Source organism: Haliotis asinina, chromosome 10 (assembly GCF_037392515.1).
Source record: "Haliotis asinina isolate JCU_RB_2024 chromosome 10, JCU_Hal_asi_v2, whole genome shotgun sequence".
Taxonomy (NCBI): Eukaryota; Metazoa; Mollusca; class Gastropoda; order Lepetellida; family Haliotidae; genus Haliotis; species Haliotis asinina.
The window spans coordinates 28552036-28571506 of NC_090289.1; the positions used below are offsets into that span (position 1 = coordinate 28552036).

Here is a 19471-nt window from a genome sequence, read left to right on the forward strand (position 1 = left end):
ATCAGGTGGTCAGACTCGCTGACTTGGTTGACATGTCATCCTATCCCGATTCCGCAGATCGATGCTCATGCTGCTGATCACTTGAGTGTCTGGTCAGTACGAGTGCATTTACAGACCACCGCCATATAGGTGGAATATTTCATAGTGCGACATAAAACTAAACTCACTCACTTTACGGAATCACAGTGGGATATCGGATTAACCCTACGCAGTAATAACACTGACAAAACGTCTGAAAACGACATTATACCCAAGAACATTCACTCGTACGAATTCCGTGAAAAAAAGAAAATGCTATCGGTACCAAAAACTATAGACTAATGTTTTATGTCTGAATATAATTTTGAAAGTAACTGTTAAACCCATTATATTGAAAAGGAGCCGTGAGGAGATGGGAAATTCAGAATTTGAAGAAATCTAGACTAGCGTTATTTAGGGCTTTAGCATTGCAGTCAGTAGGTTAAGGGACTGAGTGAGTGAGTGAGTGAGTGAGTGACTGAGTGAGTGACTGAGTGAGTGAGTATATGTTTACGCTGCCTTTAGCAATATTCCAGCAAAATCACGGTTGGAGACACCAGCAGGTGGCTTCACACATTCTACTCTTGTGAGGACTCGAACCCAGGTCTTCAGCATGACGAACAAATGCTCAGCCACTAGGCTACCCCTCATGCATTATTGACAAGAACAAGCTTGAACTATTTGATATATTCGCATTCTTGGAGACATTATAAGAGTAAATTATGTTTTTCAGAAAAGTCTACAATACCTGCACTGTGCAGCAGCTTGACCGTCCTCTTTGACAACGACGACACAAACTCCGTCGTTCTGACACGCATGGTCCTCGCACAAGCTGATGCAGAGAGGAGACCCCTTCCGGTCTCTACACGAGTAGCCCGTGTTGCAGATTTCATCGGCCTTGCAGTAATCATCCGTCAAAGCAGCAACTACCCGCAGACAGAAATGTTTGTTACAGCGCCAGGAAAAAAGACACACACCACTTCTTTGTTTTAAATAATCCGTAGCTATGCAAGCTTTAGCACACCAGAAACTTTTGATCATGGTTCGAAGCCGTAGTTTTGATTTCTTAGGCTTAAGTCTAAGGGCAACTCTATACGTCTGAGACCTGTATTATCTCCTTGAGCTAACATGCTGCGATGCCGATTAAATACTGTCCGAAGCGGCAGTAACATTTCTCACAATTATGGCCGGAACTTCCAACCAAACCAAAAGAAAATATGCTGCAGCAAAGACATAGACACCTTTCGTTATTTTGCAAAGGAATATAAGTACATGTTTAACAGTATATAATACGTTTTAAGGTGTACAGACACATTTTGCAGGTAATCCTGATAAACAAATTTCAAAGTTCGAGGTGCAACATTGAAATTGTATTAATTAGTGGTTAATTCATCTCCGGATATTCAATCCGAAAACGAAGGTTGAAAAACATTGTTAAGGCCACATGAGGTCGATATTCCATACAAAACATTGAATTCTCGCTAAAATATGTCTGCGATTCATATACATCAGTTGGGTCCAGTGTCTTTTGGGTCTCTAATTCAGGTGGAAGGGATCCCAAGGAAGGCCGGCCGGACGTTGTAACAGTAACATTGTAACATTTTTCGTGATACATAAGTAAATGTACATACATGCATGGCATATGTATCTCATTCTCTTTGTGCAAATATATAAATATAGCGGGAATCGTTGTTTGTAGTAAACAATAACTAGCTTGCAACATGTATGATTACTTACAATTGTGCTGGAATTATTTTAACATACGGTATTAGGAATCACTAAAAGTAAATGTGAAAGGGGTTTATAAATCCTAAAATATACACGACGGCCCCGAAATATAGAAAGATCGCAAGGCAAGGGTGTGAATAATTCTGTTAGACCCTCTACGATGATGGTCACCTTTGAGCACTTGTTTGAGGAAACAAATCTACGCTGATGGACACCTTTGTGCACTTCTTAGGGAAAAAACCCAATGGAACAGTCAGACCCACGTGTCGAGGAACTAGTGCTTCAAGAGTTACCTCCCCTGTCCTTCCTCCCCTTGGCTTGATAGACAGTAATGAAGCTCATATAAAATTATCCCCTTCACCGTCAGTACTTACATCTTGCAAAAGATTGTTGAAAACTGTCATTAAACGCCGTGTAGTTGTAACAGCTGGGGTTTGCAGACATGGCATCTTGAAGCTGTTTTGTTGTAACATTTGCCATCTTACCATAGAGTTGTTTGGCCTTATAGATCGCCGAGAATTTCTTGTTTCTGAAAATATTTGAGTGAGTGAGTGAGTGGTTCGGTCGGTCAGTCAGTCAGCGAGTGAGTTGAGTTTTACGCCGTTTTCACCCATATACAGCAATAACATGGCGGGGACACCGGACATGGACTTCACACACTGTACCTATACTGGGAATCGACACAGGTCTTCGGAGTGACCACAGCTTTAACCAACAGGCTACCGGACCGTACCCACTGGACTGTCCCGGTGATGGGACAAGTGAATGAGATAATAACACAAACTTAATAACATAGCGTGTCAAACATTACACAAATGTAATGTTAGAAATTTACCCGTGAAGAGGGGCGGTGGGGTAGCCTAATGGTTAAAGCGTTAGCTACACGCTGAAGGCCAGTGTTCGATTTCCCACATGGGTACATTGTGTGAAGCCCTTTCCCGGTGTCACTCGCCGTGATATTGGTGGAACATTGCAATAAAAGCCGTGTGGAAACTAAACTGACTAACTCACTCTCCACGACGACTGGGCTATGAAATGACTTGTGAATGTTTGATCTGGATCGGGGGGTCAGACTTGCTGACTTGACAAACGTATTCCAGTTGCATAGATCGATGTGAATCTTTGGATGGTCGAGTGAGTGAGTGATTCACTGAGTACAGTTTTTCGTCGCTTTTTTTCAGCGTACTCCACAGCAATATCACAGCGGGGGACACCGGAAATTGACGTCACATACTGTACCCGTGTAGTGAATCGCACACGGGTCTTCGGGAAACGAGCGAGCGCATATGCCCCACAAGGCGACCATAACCCCACCCCCCACCCCCCCCGATGATTCAGACCGCTGGCATATAAGTGGAATGCTACTGAACAACAGTTTAGCTATGTTACCAATTAAATACGTATTTTAACGTTCATGTTCAACGTCAACGAAATGTTCAAATCATATACTCACGAAGTGCGAATGGTTTCAGAGTACCCGTCCGTTGTTTTTAGTTTGTTCTCAAGCTGAATTTTAAAGAAATTATAGACTGAATTAAATTAATATAAATTGGTATGATGATGATTATACTTACAAGTATCCACAATATACATACACTTATTCCGTTTTCGCTCTGTAAAAGAGTCCATCAACTCCATAAAGTGTTAATCATAACTAACATTTACCTACTTTTACAGGAATCACAGGAAAAACGTAGATGGAGAAATGATATTAAAGCTTGACATGTATAATACCTCAGCCTGTAATGCCGTATCGTTGCAGGACGTTGTCGGGCCGTTGTTGTCACCGGTAAAGTCAAGGGACAGCTGATACCTGGCCACATCTACATATACATGAACAGTGTTATGACACTTGAATCAGAAATTGCACTCTGAGCACCTACATCGTCGATAAAGGACCCTTTTGTGTGAAAAAGATGTAAAAACACATAATACCGGGGTACATGCTTTATCATTGTACAGTCGGATTTCCCTGATTATATTTGTTTTCGGGATCCTGAAATTGAAAAAGCAAGTCTGAATGGCTCGCTGACTCGAACGGTGAATTTAGAAGCCTTGGTTAACTGATTGATTCTTGCTGACGCAATCTATGTGAGAATCCTGACGTTTTTACTCAGAGGTACGAATCTGACTTGAGATGGGATCGGACTCTTCATGGACTCACCTGTCTTCGCAGAGAAGGAAGGGAATGATGTGCTCAACGGAGGTTGTGTTGTTGGAGGGGCAGGTGTCGTCACTGATGTCGATTCCACAGGACTTGTTGGAGTTGGCTGAGAAGACGCGGTTGAATCTGTCGAAGATGGAGTGGCTGAGGCTACTGGGGAAGATGCGTCCGATGTATTAGAATCTGGTCCAGGGCTTGTAGGTCCTCCAGTGCTTCCTTCAACGGGAGTTGCGGATGTGCTGGACTCTGGACTTGCTGATGGGCTGGACGAGCTGGTCGGTGAACTTTCAACTGACGAGTCGTTATTAGCTTCACTCGTTGGTGTCGGACTTGGTGTGGAACTTGGTGTGTTTGTGTCAGGAGACGCTGAAGCTGGTGGAGTTGCTGAGGCTGAAACTGATGGAGTCGCTGATTCTGACCCCGTTGAAGATGCTGAAGCTGGTGGAGATGCTGAGGATGAAACTTGTGGAGTTGCTGAAGCTGAAACTGATGGAGTCGCTGATGCTGACACCGTTGAAGATACTGCAGCTGATGAAGATGTTGATGGAGATGCTGATACTGAAACTGGTGGCTGTGTGATCGAGGACATGTCTACTGACTCAGGTGAGGTGGCCACTGAGCCTGCTGATGTGTCGGACGTTGAACTAGGAGAGGAAGAGCCTGGGCTACTAGATGGGGTATACGTTGTAGTAGGAGTCGTATCAACGGGGGAGTTGACTGGGCTATCAGGGGAGGTAACGACGGAAGTACCTGAGTCTGTGGAGATGACGGTAGACGTATCAGGTAAGACAGAGGCAATGCTGGATGTTTCTGCAGGAGAGGTCGAAGGACTTGCCACAGACGTCGACGATGCACCTAAAACAACAGATTCAAGTTCAGAACATATAAAACTTTCAAAATTATTATTACAGGTTACATAATCTACTGGGATGAGGAAGGAACTAAACGCTTGAAGCAACTGTAGAACACAGTTCTCCGTCTTTCTGTAACGTCCCAATTGAATCATAAACTATTTACATATGAGGGAACATTTGATATCTGATATTTGCATTAGTCGCTGAACATTACATAACCTTATCATGCAACGCCCAGGGAGGTGGTTGTTGACAGCAATGTAAGATCCGTCCAAAGATATCCCAGATATGTTCAATGGGTATAAATCTGGATTGTTAGAAGTACTGAGGATCAATACACTCCTTGAAACATGAAACGACGCCTATATCGTCGCGCAAATGGCACGTGTGACTCCAATCCTGTCTAGTGGCATGTCCGTGAATGACATGTGAAGGTGTTCTACCAGCCACACTGATTCCACCAAACACCGTTAATGAGCCATCCCCAAGAAGAGTGAGTGAGTGAGTTTAGTTTTACGCCACACTTAGCAATATTCCAGCTATATGGTGGCGGTCTGTAAATAATCGAGTCTGAACTAGACAATCCAGTGATCAACAACATGAGCATCGATCTGCGCAACTGGGAACCGATGACATGTGTCAACCAAGTCAGCGAGCCTGACCACCCGATCTCGTCAGTTGTCTCTCACGAGAAGTACAGTCGCCTTTTATGGCAAGCATGGGTTGCTGAAAACTTATTCTACCCTGGGACATTCACGGGTATCCCCCAAAAGATCGTTTCTGCCTAAAGTTAACGTCATGAAAATGTTCATTATATCTACGCGAAAAATTCCAAAGTTATCCTTGATTCATGACAAAACGTTGGACATGCAAGTTCCAACTGTACTGAGGATTACGAATAGTCTGTCCACTGACTTTACTGGACAGCATCGTTGACTACGCCGTCAATGGCGCCAAAATAAACTCACTCACTCAGCGGTGTCAAGGAGTGTACGGTCAAAGCAGCGATGGAAATGTATCATGCCTTTTCCTTCCGCGTACAGGACGAGGACTTCGTGTTTACAGACGTCATATGAAGGTTACACGAGAAACGGTTCACAGAAAAGTGACAGTTTTGATGGCAGAGGGTAGTGCTTTGGGCAACCATCACACGACAAGACTGACAATGGTCTTTTATTTAGCAACCACAAGATGAAAGTACTGCTTTGGCTCTTGATGCCTCCAGATCTAAATCCCATACAGCATTTGCGGGATGCACCTGATCAGAGTCTCCGACCTTCATTCGTACATACGTGCCTCTTTCCGTGAGCTACAAGAAGACTCGTACCTGTATAATACCCCATTATTTCGAAAGATTCTGACACACCGATCACATTTAAACGCATTTCAAAGTATGGAAAATGGTGGCACCATTGATCTTTGAAACTTCTCTAGACTATCCAACACAATTTAAAAATTAGAGCTAAAAGATCAGAGACTTTTTACACTGAAACATATCTACAAAGGGAACGGCCATTTTGCTGTTTTGCTTACGGTGTATAAGATATTCTGAAGGAATAGCCATGTTTGGAAATTCATGTTTGGAGTTATCTTTCCTTTGTAATAATAGTAGACCGTTTGTTCTTAGACAGGGCCAAGTCAAAAACATGGCCAAGGGATGTTTACGAGACGCCATCCGCCTTGTCGGAATGTGCGATCCCGTCAGCAACAGCCACGTGACCTCCAACAGTTGGCTAAATCACTGCAGGAAGAGTGGGTGCACATTTGCCAGGCAACAACTCGTAATCTCCATGCATGGGTCGACAGTGCCAGGCAGTTCTGGACTCTCATGATAACCAACCAAAATACTGAGCACAGATGACCTTCACCTTGACATTCCAACATGAACAATGTGTTATGATCCATCGATAGCATATACAATGCATAAAGTATGCACCTAAAACCACTTTTGCCTTTATACACATCCAGAGTTAAAAATCATCCCAAAATGGAATATCCATACTTTAATAGTGCTTGTTCACTAGACAGGTGACAAAGTAATATCGTCTGTAGACCAATGTTTACTAGCGACTTACTTGTTTCTACACTAGACGACGGTGGAGGTGTTGTTGCTGCTATAGAACTGCTGGCTGGAGCTGCAGAACTAGACGCCGTCTCCACCGTCGATGATGCCCCTTGTGACGATGAAGTAGAGGCTGTTGTAGATCCTGTGTAGAAGCAATTGGATAATGCATTCAAGCCCAACTTACAGGAATATAAAGCGCTCAAGCACAAGCACCAATATATCTGAAAATGGTTTTGCACCAATATATCTGAAAATGGTTTAGCTTGTTTAGTTTCGCACTCAGCAATATTCCAGCCATATAGTGACGGTCTGTAAATAATCAAGGTAAAGTCAACCCAGGGATCAACAGCATGAGCATCGATCTACGCAGTTGGGATGCGATAGCATGTCGACCAAGCAAGCCTGACTACCCGATCCTGTTAGTCAGCCCTGGGTTCCTGTTGATAAGTTCCAACCTGGATCTTCAAAGGTAGCCTACACAGGTTACTACGGTTCTAAACAGGTTCAAGTTCTGCATAACAGTTCATATATAATACAGTTATATTTTTTCAGCCTGTAATGAGTCCAGCATAATACAAGTCATCAGAATCAGGTCGTCCTTGACTTTATTTGAATTGCATAATTTAGAATTCAGTTAATTCCGTGATGTTTGTTCTTGCAACGTACCATATACACTTGATGATAGCAGGCAGATTGCAACAAGGCTGTAAACATGCTGGATTTCCATGATGAGTCCCTCTGAAACATTCCAAAATTCAAATCTGAAATTAATTTTAAAGAGAAAGTGGATTTTAACGGCATGTTTAGCATACGAACATTAATTCTCAAGTAGGACATCATCCAATACATTATGTTTTGTGAAGAGCAAATTCTACCAAAATGACGACATATATTTGTTAAAACAGTTCAAAATTACTACAGTAACACCTGTTTGTTGTTTAACGCCGCACTCACCAATAGTTCAGGGGTAAGGCGACGGTGGTCTGTAATAATCGAGTCTGAATCAGACAATCTAGTGATCAACATCATGAGCATCGATCTTGCGACAAGTGAGTGAGTATTTTCAATATTTACAATATTCCAGCTATATGGTGGCGGCCGGTACCAGACAATCCAGTGATCAACAGCATGAACATCGCTCTGCGCAATTGGGAACCGATGACATGTGTCAACCACTTCAGCGAGCCTGTCCACCCGATCCCGTTAGTCGCCTCTTACGACAAGCATTGGTTACTGAAGGCCTATTCTACCCCGGGGCCTTCACGGGTCTCTTACGACAAGCATGGATTGTTGAAGGCCTATTCTACCCCGGGACTTTCACGGGTCTCTTGCGACAAGCATGGGAAGCTGAAGGCCTGTTCTACCCCGGGACCTTCACGGGTCTCTTACGACAAGCATGGGAAGCTGAAGGCCTGCTCTACCCCGGACCTTCACGGGTCTCTTACGACAAGCATGGGAAGCTGAAGAATAATTCTAATTCGGATCTTCGCCGTCTCGTGGTGTGAGTAATAATCTTTCTTCAACACAGTGAAAAGAAAATTTGCACTACTGGATATGAGGGAAGTCGTGTAGCACATGTATTTGCAGCTGAATAACTGATCTGAGTATGGATCAGACAATCCAGTGATCAACATCATGAGCACCGATCTACGCATTTGGGATATGATGACGTGTGTTAACCAAGTCAGTGAGTCTGGCCACCCATGCATGGGTTGGTGATGGCGATTTCTAACCCTGATCTTCATAATACCAGGGGCCTTATTCGTAACCCTAAGAATTCTTAAATGTGATCTTAACCAGTGTGTTAAGAATGACCGTAAGAAGTTCGTAGAGTTACGAACGTTTCGAGAATAGCTATCCTGGGGCCCTTTGCTTGAGTGTAACACAGATATCACCCTCATGTGTTTCCGTATTATTAATTATATTTATTAGGAATATAAAATGAGGCTTGCATATCATGTAATGTCATTCTTAAACTTACTCTAAAAATGGGAGCAAATCGTACGTGAATTTATGTGAAGAGACTCGAGCATTCGTGTAAGCGGCAGACCAATGGGAAGGTTGTTCTGACCGTGGCATAGGGTTGTGACTAACCTCAAGACGACGTCATCAACGACATGTTACCGTTTAAGGACTCGCATGGTATGTGCGGAGTTTTATGATAGTAGATCGTGCATTGACTTAATTTGCATATTGATCAGACTTGGATACCAGGTTTATCAGACTGTTTTATTGCACAATAACAACCTCCATTACATAATAAATGTAACTTATACTTCGCTTGCATTCGAGAAATAGTGTCTCTTGATGCACGTATTTATCATTCCGAGAATGAACGCGACGTCTCCGGCGTTTCATTTGCTGACGTTGATTCATTCACGATGGACTGTAAAAATCCTGTAACTATTAACAAGTGGGTAATGAAACAAGTGGTATAATACAGTTCGTATGATAAGATGTTCCAAGTAACATCATCTGGTTTTGTGCCACTGCGCCTACATTTATCAATTAAAACTACAACACTCTTTCTATAATAATAATAATAATAATAATAGTAATAATAATAATTGAATTTTCTGTCCCTTTTGACAGCAATGTGATTGGCAAGATTCAGGAAAAGCATGATAAATATGCGGACCTCGCCTTTGAAATGTCTCGCTTGCATCCCAAGTACACTGTCGTCAGGCTCCCCATTGTTCTCGGTTCCCTTGGTTTGGTACCTCCTGATCTCTTGGCGCAGATGAGGAGAGTGCCCGGGTTCTCCACCGGGAGCACAGCCCTTCTGACAATCTGGGTAATGCAGAAGGCTGCAGTGTTGGGGAGCCTCCATATTCTCCGAAAAGTTCTTGGTGGGTTCGACTAGGCAGTGTTTCCTGGGAGAAGTCCCATTCGCTGTCTGGGCTGCGTGTAGAGGGGGCGAGGGCCCTGAGCTGATGATGAGCTTGACCAGCCTGACTGTGCCAGGATCACCCGAACCCTCTCTGCTGCATTTCAATTTTTAATCTGTAAAACATAATAATAATAATAATAATAATAAGGGCCTGATGTACGCCTCTCCGTGGTGGGCCTAGATAGGGGAATTTAATTCCCTGAACTGAACGTACATCACCCAGTTAGGGCTGACCCCCCGAAGCTGGTTTTTACTGGGTTACAGACAAACAAGGAGAACTCCGCAGCCCAGTCAGCCTTCCTCCGGTAGTGACACCAACCACACTGGAGATGGGACTTGCCCCAGGGGAAGGCACAGAACCCGACCAAGAATATCTTGGTCAGAACATCTAAAATCCACACTACTTGAGTGTGCGATGGCGACTGGATGGCCTGACAATCCACGCATAAATGGCAAATCGCTTAAGCTGCATTGGGACAATGCCATGCCCATGTATGCTTACCTGACGGAGCAAAATCTCCGAGATCAACTCCGGAGGCTAAAACATCTTATGCCCCGTGAGCCAGTTCAACCCACAACTGGTGCCCGTCAGGAACCTTTGCAAGAGCAAAATACTCAAGTGGCAGCAGACCCAAAACTTCTTATGGACGTCCGCGTCAACCTCTTTCCTCTTCCTGGTGGAAACTCTTCCGAGAAAGAGCCAATTGGCCCCGAAATTTTGGACCCTCAATCTTCCTCTTCTTCAGTTGCAGACCTTACCGAAAACCCTGTTTATATTTTGTTTACTTCTATTTATGAGGAAATTTGTGATTTACCTTTAGAGAAACGGAGGCTAATTAAACAACTAAACATGTCTTTTCCCAAAAATGAAATTGATTTACTTAATGTAATTATCTCTTTAAAACTTCCTGCGGACTGTTCATTACATGAAGTAAATTGTTGTGTCTATGCTGCCGCTCGAACCTTGGAGGAACTTCACACAGTTTCCAAAGAAAAGTCTTCTAATACTACTAAAAATAAACCAAGAAAAAACCGGTTTCAAGTAAAATTAACAGAAACTAGAAAATATATTTCCTGGATAGAACTGTGCCTGAAATTAAGATCATCAGGGAATCCCATGTCTAAACGACAAAAGGCAATCTGGAGAAAATTAAAATTACAGTACAAAACAACAAAAGAAAATGTACTTCTCCGAATTGTCGATTCCCTTAAGGCAAAAATAAAAGTTTGGACTGAAAGAAAGAAAAAATGGGAAAAGAGAAACAAATTTATCAAACAAAATAAACTTTTCAAAAATAATGAAAAGCAATTCTATAGGCAATTTAAAACAAGTGGTGATGGTGAGCATGATAAACGGCCTCCCATGGCTGCCAATGAAAGGTTCTGGAAACAGTTGTGGTCTGTACCCGGCAACTGTAACCTGGAGGCACCATGGGTCAGTGATTATGACCATGCAATGCATGAGAAAGTAACTAGGTCGTTTGTGTGTTACATCTCACCAGATTGCCTTAAAAGTGTCATTAAAAAGTCCAAATCTAATACTGTGACAGCTCCAGGGCCTGATGGCATTCGAAACCGGTACTGGAAACTGTTTCCCTGTGTCCAAGCACCACTCCTTCACTGTTTCAATTCTCTTGTGGATACAGGTGATGTTCCTCCATGGTTCTGCAAAGGTCGCACAATACTCCTTCCCAAAACAGGAGACTTGACTGATCCCAAAAACCTCCGCCCTATCACATGTCTAAATACTCAACATAAATTATTCACAGGGTGTTTGACAAACCTCGTGTCATGTTACTGCTCTTCCAATGAGATAATTTACAGGGAGCAGAGGGGGGCGAGAAAGGGATGTTGGGGGTGCAAGGATCAACTTCTTGTACAGAAAATGATTTTGGAAGAGGCTAAAACCTATCACCGCATCCTCTCCATGTGCTGGATAGACTACAAAAAGGCATACGACTCTGTCCCTCACGAATGGATTCTGAAGTCTCTTCAGTGTATTGACCTCCCTGAGCGATTACTTGATTTACTCAAGTCTTTAATGAGTTGCTGGTCGACTCAACTTGAGATGTACTCACAAGGGCAGGTGCAGACTTCGGAATCTATTCCAATTAGAAGGGGAATTTTCCAGGGGGACTCCTTTAGTCCTTTGCTTTTTTGTCTGTCTCTAAATCCTTTGAGTTTTCTGCTCAATAGGGAGGAGGGCTATCATCCCGGACCTCCTCAGCACAGATCCCCAACACCTCTTACTCATCTCCTCTACATGGATGCCATCGAGCTCCTTGCCAAGGGAGAGACCAATTTGAAAGAACAGGTTCTCCTTGTCGAGTCCTTCTCTAATGATATTGGCATGACATTTGGACTCGACAAATGTAATACTCTTCATTTGAAACGTGGCAAGGTAACTAATGATGGATCGGTCAAGTTACAAGGGGGAGGAGTTATTGAGCATCTTGTGGAAGATCAGGCCTACACCTATCTTGGAATGCAAGTTCGAGACAAGCTCCAGAATGCCCTGATTCAAGATAAACTTCGGGCCGAGTATAAATCTCGTTTAAGGAAAATCTGGAGTTCAGAGCTAAATGCTCGAAACAAAGTCAAAGCCACCAATACTTTTGCTGTGCCAGTCCTCTCCTATTCCTTTGGAGTAGTGGATTGGACAAAACAAGACATCCAGAGTCTTGACCGCCTGACCAGAAGGATCATGTCTGATAACAGAGCACACCACCCTCGTTCCTCTCTTAATCGTTTATATATGCCAATCAATTCAGGAGGACGGGGTTTGATTAATGTGGAAGCTCTTCATGACAGAATTTTATTGTGTACTTTTGCACATATTTATTTGTCAGATGATCCTCTGGTGATGCACGTCAAGATTCATGATGAAAGCAAGGAATTCCACAGCAACTTTAAGCGTGCCAAGGTTGTTGGACACAATTTGAAATTTGACGTTGATTTTGTTGATGGCGATGTACTGCTGGACGGTACAGTGATGGGAGTAAACCAGGTGAAGTCTTTCACCAAGTCTGCCCAGAGTCGGTCCTTTGTGGAGAAGCTTTCGGAGAAGCCATTGCATCGTGTTTACATGCAGTGTGTGGAACAGAACAGCAATCCAACCGACTCCTTTGCCTGGATGAAGTCGACTGGTCTCAAATGTGAAACTGAGGGCTTCCTTTTTGCTGCTCAGGACCAGTCACTTCCCACTCGCAATCGCCAGAATGTGATTCTTAAAGAAAATATCAATATGAAATGTCGTCTTTGCAATGAATTTACAGAGACTGTCCAACACCTTGTCAGTGGATGCCCTTCCTTGGCACAAACTGCATATCTCAAAAGACATGATGGCATGGCTCGCTGCTTTTATTATCGTCTCCGCCATGCCTGTGGCTTTGACTCCGAGGTCCATCCATGGTATGACCCTGAACATGTCCAGGGCGTCCTGGAAAATGATGCTTTCAAACTTCTCTGGAATAGGCCAATATACAACCTGAGACGAATTCCAGCCAACAAACCTGATCTTGTCCTTTTTGATAAAGCCAATGAAATTATTTATATCATTGAATTTTCTGTCCCTTTTGACAGCAATGTGATTGGCAAGATTCAGGAAAAGCATGATAAATATGCGGACCTCGCCTTTGAAATGTCTCGCTTGCATCCCAAGTACACTGTCGTTAGGCTCCCCATTGTTCTCGGTTCCCTTGGTTTGGTACCTCCTGATCTCTTGGCGCAGATGAGGAGAGTGCCCGGGTTCTCCACCGGGAGCACAGCCCTTCTGACAATCTGGGTAATGCAGAAGGCTGCAGTGTTGGGGAGCCTCCATATTCTCCGGAAAGTTCTTGGTGGGTTCGACTAGGCAGTGTTTCCTGGGAGAAGTCCCATTCGCTGTCTGGGCTGCGTGTAGAGGGGGCGAGGGCCCTGAGCTGATGATGAGCTTGACCAGCCTGACTGTGGCAGGATCACCCGAACCCTCTCTGCTGCATTTTCATTCTAATCTGTAAATAATAATAATAAATCTGTCCCTCACGAATGGATTCTGAAGTCTCTTCAGTGTATTGACCTCCCTGAGCGACTACTTGATTTACTCAAGTCTTTAATGAGTTGCTGGTCGACTCAACTTGAGATGTACTCGCAAGGAGAGGTGCAGACATCGGAATCTATTCCAATCAGAAGGGGAATATTTCAGGGGGACTCCTTCAGTCCATTGCTTTTTTGTCTGTCTCTAAATCCTTTGAGTTTCCTGCTCAACGGGGAGGAAGGGTACCATCCCGGACCTCCTCAGCACAGATCCCCAACACCTCTCACTCATCTCCTCTACATGGATGACATCGAGCTCCTTGCCAAGGGAGAGACCAATTTGAAAGAACAGGTTCTCCTTGTCGAGTCCTTCTCTAATGATATTGGCATGACATTTGGACTCGACAAATGTAATACTCTTCATCTGAAACGTGGCAAGGTAACTAATGATGGATCGGTCAAGTTACAAGGGGAGGAGTTATTGAGCATCTTGTGGAAGATCAGGCCTACACCTATCTTGGAATGCAAGTTCGAGACAAGCTCCAGAATGCCCTGATTCAAGATAAACTTCGGGCCGAGTATAAATCTCGTTTAAGGAAAATCTGGAGTTCAGAGCTAAATGCTCGAAACAAAGTCAAAGCCACCAGTACTTTTGCTGTGCCAGCCCTCTCCTACTCCTTTGGAGTAGTGGATTGGACAAAACAAGACATCCAGAGTCTTGACCGCCTGACCAGAAGGATCATGTCTGATAACAGAGCACACCACCCTCGTTCCTCTCTTAATCGTTTATATATGCCAATCAATTCGGGAGGTCGGGGTTTGATTAATGTGGAAGCTCTTCATGACAGAATTTTATTGTGTACTTTTGCACATATTTATTTGTCAGATGATCCTCTGGTGATGCACGTCAAGATTCATGATGAAAGCAAGGAATTCCACAGCTACTTTAAGCGTGCCAAGGTTGTTGGACACAATTTGAAATTTGAAGTTGATTTTGTTGATGGCGATGTACTGCTGGTCGGTACAGTGATGGGAGTAAACCAGGTGAAGTCTTTCACCAAGTCTGCCCAGAGTCGGTCCTTTGTGGAGAAGCTGTCTGAGAAGCCATTGCATCGTGTGTATATGCAGTGTGTGGAACAGAACAGCAATCCAACCGACTCCTTCGCCTGGATGAAGTCGGCTGGTCTTAAATGTGAAACTGAGGGCTTCCTTTTTGCTGCTCAGGACCAGTCACTTCCCACTCGCAATCGCCAGAATGTGATTCTTAAAGAAAATATCAATATGAAATGTCGTCTTTGCAATCACTTTGCAGAGACTGTCCATCACCTTGTCAGTGGATGCCCTTCCTTGGCACAAACAGCATATCTTAAAAGACATGATGGCATGGCTCGCTGCTTTTATTATCGTCTCCGCCATGCCTGTGGCTTTGACTCTGAGGTCCATCCATGGTACGACCCTGAACATGTCCAGGGCGTCCTGGAAAATGATGCTTTCAAACTTCTCTGGAATAGGCCAATATACAACCTGAGACGAATTCCAGCCAACAAACCTGATCTTGTCCTTTTTGATAAAGCCAATGAAATTATTTATATCATTGAATTTTCTGTCCCTTTTGACAGCAATGTGATTGGCAAGATTCAGGAAAAGCATGATAAATATGCGGACCTCGCCTTTGAAATGTCTCGCTTGCATTCCAAGTACACTGTCGTCAGGCTCCCCATTGTTCTCGGTGCCCTTGGTTTGGTACCTCCTGATCTCTTGGCGCAGATGAGGAGAGTGCCCGGGTTCTCCACCGGGAGCACAGCCCTTTTGACAATCTGGGTAATGCAGAAGGCTGCAGTGTTGGGGAGCCTTCATATTCTCCGAAAAGTTCTTGGTGGGTTCGACTAGGCAGTGTTTCCTGGGAGAAGTCCCATTCGCTGTCTGGGCTGCGTGTAGAGGGGGTGAGGGCCCTGAGCTGATGATGAGCTTGACCAGCCTGACTGTGGCAGGATCACCCAAACCCTCTCTGCTGCATTTCAATCTTACTCTGTAAAATAAATCTCGGCTAAAAACAAATTCCATATAAAGATTCTGATTTCACCAGGTGTTTATGAGTCACTGTCAACTTGTAACATGAGTGACTGAGTGAGTGATTTGAGTTTTACGCTACTTTTAGCAATAGTCCACATTACCACGGCAGGGGAGAGCAGAAATGAGCTTCACATATTGTTACCCATGTGGGGAATTGAACCCTGTCCTTGGCGTGACGAGCGAACACTTTAACCATCGGATCAATGTATCCTTCACTGCCGAAAGCATCTGTCACAAACACTTGCAAGGGCCAGGCAGGTAAATGACTCTTTAACACACACGTGCAGGACATGAACTGTGTTGATCAACGTACAAAGCTTAACGGTACCTTGAATTGATGATGTGTAGCTGCAAACGTTTCCATGGCAACAGGATATGTTTTGAACCAGCATCAACTCATGATCCACACATAAACCATGTTGACTTTGAAGACGACACAAACAGTTAGATATTGGCAGAATTGTGTAACCATGGTATTCTGTAGCCGCTTCATAACACCAAATCGAATCTATAAGATACGTGTAACGGCGGGTCCATCGATTTCGCGGCTATTTTGGATTATAGACGCACGCTTGATTTACAACACGCTCGGCGTTGGTCAACCCGAGCTGTCTGTCTGTGGCACGCAACACGTATAACGGGAGTGTGATACATCACCGGGCAATAAACATCAATGCTCTCGGAGTAACATTGATTGCCATGATTAATCATGGGGTGTGGATACATGCCGAGCGTCGATCTGACCTTATTAATGTCATAGCATTTTCTCAGATATTGTCATAATCCTTAATCTTAGTAAGTCATTACTCGCTGTTTATTGTGTCACTCAAAAATACTATATATTAGTTGAAGTCAAAAGTCACTGAGTTAGTGGTGCGTAAGTTGAGTTTCACGCCGCCTTGAACAACACCAGATATGTGCTTCATACATGTTACCCATGTGGGAATCGAACCCGGGTCTCTGGCGTGACAATCGAACGCGTTACCTACTACACCACCGCCCGTAAAGTCAGTGACATTGGTTAATGAATGCATGTCACAACAGCGTCAGTGTGTATAAATCACGAGTGAGTGATTCGGTCTTAACGCCGCTTTAAACACTATTCCAGCACGTAAGCTGAGCATAGGACACAATCCCGAAGCAGTGTTCATGAAGGCCTCGGAAACGTAATTTACGATCTGACCGTACTGGTATCATTTACAAAGTGCAACAGAAGGTACTTGTTTTCTTTAATGGAAGAGTCAGAGCATGCGTTTAGTCTTACGCTACTTTATCAGTATACCAGCATTAGAAATGGGCTTCACCTATGTAATGAATCGAACCCAGGGCGTCTATGTGACGAGCGAACGGCTTTACTACTAGGCTACCCGGCCCGCAAGATACAGTGAGTGAGTATGGTTTTACGCCCCTTTTACCAAAATTCCAGCAATATCTCGGCGGGGGCACCAGAAATGGGTTTCACATATTGTACCCTCGCATGAAGTTGAACCCATTTTATAAGCGTAACGAAACTACGCTTCAACCACTAGGCCAGGCCACACAATGAGGTAACAATAACTACACTGTGTGCAATCCAAGACAAAATAATAACAAGAAAACTATCAACTTTCGCAGCTTCTCTACCTCTTTAGTATATATCACTGTTAGGAAAACACCTGATCTCCCAGGTGAGAAACCTCTGACCGAATAGGGTTAAACCACTCTATCCTAGACTTTCGATTAACATAAATATTTAAAAGGAAGTACAATAAGTATGAAATAATACCTTTCACTTGCTGTAACACCAGCGTTATATATAACGGAATTAGCTGTTACATATCCAGGACCAAGACAACACCGTAGTGTTATTAACGCTCTAATTCCCTGATGAATGACGTTTGCGTCCCAGGGAGACAGGAATACCCAGGTGCCGGGTGACAAGTCATGTTCACATCAAAACTGGTTACATTACATGTACTCTAATTAATCAGCTCAACTCAAGAATACATTTTCAACCTACTCATATAGCCTGGAAGACGCGGAATCGAAATAGGTCAAATATTGTTGCGTCAATAGTTATGGAAATAGGAAAATCATAAACTTGTGCTTTATGTTATATATTGTTCGTATGAACTAAAGGAAGCTTCGGGTGGTGAGTAAGTAAATGTACTAAAGCCTGTTTTCTTCGTGAGGTTGAAAGGTTTTGTGGATCAAACCTCCTTGATGTAGTCACCTAGCTTACATAAACATTGCTAAGCAACATAAACTCAATCATATTCAAGACGAAATGATGATGATGATGATGATGATGATGATGATAAGAAGCTTAATTTACATAGTAGGTACACTACATTCTGATTAAACAATGACCCAGCATATGTGAACTAAAATTACCACGTGTAGTCACACATTTGCAACACAACAGCGTGATACAAGGACATTTCTTCAGCCACTACTCCACCTGCACTACCTCCTTCGTCTGTAAATCAGCACAATCAGGCATACATACCATGCTTTAACACGTGCTACAAAGTTCACACCAATCTGAACGAAGATTTCATGCCACAATTTTCAACCTAATCTTCGTTTCACTTACCTGAGCAATGACTGTGCTTGCACCTCCGAACACTGAACGTTACAAGTAGGTTAAAAAGCGTCCTTTGCCATGATAGTGAATCCCCTTAACTCCCGATCACAAGTGAAATTAACCAACCGTGCCACAAGCGCTGCTCGTCAGGTGTATCCGTCACCATCATGATAGTCACGTGACAGAATAGATCTCCTCAAAGTGAATTATGCCCCAAATATGCATTTCTGACTTAGAAAGGCAAGGCCCTTGACATTGGAAAATAGGTAACAAGGGTGTGGGAATTTATCAGAGCATGAAGAACATATATTTGTAGGTGGTAGTAAAGTAGTTGTGGATTAAACTGTCACGTTACGTTGAAGGGCAGTTGGTACATGGAGAGGTCTATAACATGAAACATGTAGCTGAATCTTCATGTAATAGAATGCGTGGTATTTCTGAGAGGAATAGAGGTTTAGTTTAAAATAGTTACGTCAGCTGTTAGTAAAAATTTGACAAACGTATCAAACATCTACCAAAAGTCATCGATCTCCATGGTCATGTATGTTAGAGGAAGAACATTCAAAAACAGGAAAATCATCTGAATTTAATTGTATTAATGTGCCCACAACATGTGCAATGAAACTGAAAATGACCCCAATACAATGCTACGTGTCAGTGCTGAGGCAATATAAGACTAGCCTAATTTTTCTGTATTTGAGTTGTTTTTCTTTCTGAACTGTATTCGCTGAGGCCAGGGAGACAACGACCTAGCGACTATATGTTAAACGTATGTACCGGCCTCATGTCGACAAGCCTTGTCTCACATTGTCTCCTCGTCTCCAGCCGACCATAAGTAATGAAAGTGTTTGTAATGACAGATCATTTTAACCTGGATCAAACGATAGGCCTAGGGTAAACCTGATAATGGTTATATAATGTCAAATGACAAACGAACACCCGTGCATTGACATATTTATGTACATGTGGATTCCGAGATACCCATAAGAGACCCCCACCCGTTGTCATTACTCTGCCGGGAACCGTTACTCGGCACTCCAGGTATAGTTCCTTGTTCCTGGACTAATGGGCTAATCCTCACTGTATTTCTAGCCATGCA

General features: G+C 43.4%; 2 protein-coding genes across 7 annotated transcripts in view; both read right to left on the reverse strand.

The window, feature by feature from the left end:
- The window catches only part of LOC137299020 (frizzled-2-like), a 440584-nt gene that overhangs the window by 144319 nt on the left and 276794 nt on the right, over positions 1-19471 (reverse strand). The gene's annotated exons all lie outside the window — the stretch shown is intronic.
- Positions 1-19471, reverse strand: part of LOC137298481 (uncharacterized) — a 60108-nt gene that overhangs the window by 7963 nt on the left and 32674 nt on the right. For 5 of the 6 annotated variants that reach the window (XM_067830764.1, XM_067830768.1, XM_067830765.1 and 2 more), the window contains exons 2-8: positions 7496-7567; positions 6840-6971; positions 3911-4765; positions 3481-3569; positions 3200-3252; positions 2121-2275; positions 767-944 (exon numbers count right to left, since the gene is read on the reverse strand). In XM_067830764.1, coding sequence (XP_067686865.1) covers positions 767-944; positions 2121-2275; positions 3200-3252; positions 3481-3569; positions 3911-4765; positions 6840-6971; positions 7496-7556 — 1523 coding nt within the window. In that variant the 5' untranslated portion in view covers positions 7557-7567. Of the gene's footprint in view, positions 1-766; positions 945-2120; positions 2276-3199; positions 3253-3480; positions 3570-3910; positions 4766-6839; positions 6972-7495; positions 7568-18381; positions 18492-19471 lie in introns of those variants that run through there. The other variant, XM_067830766.1, reaches the window with a different exon arrangement.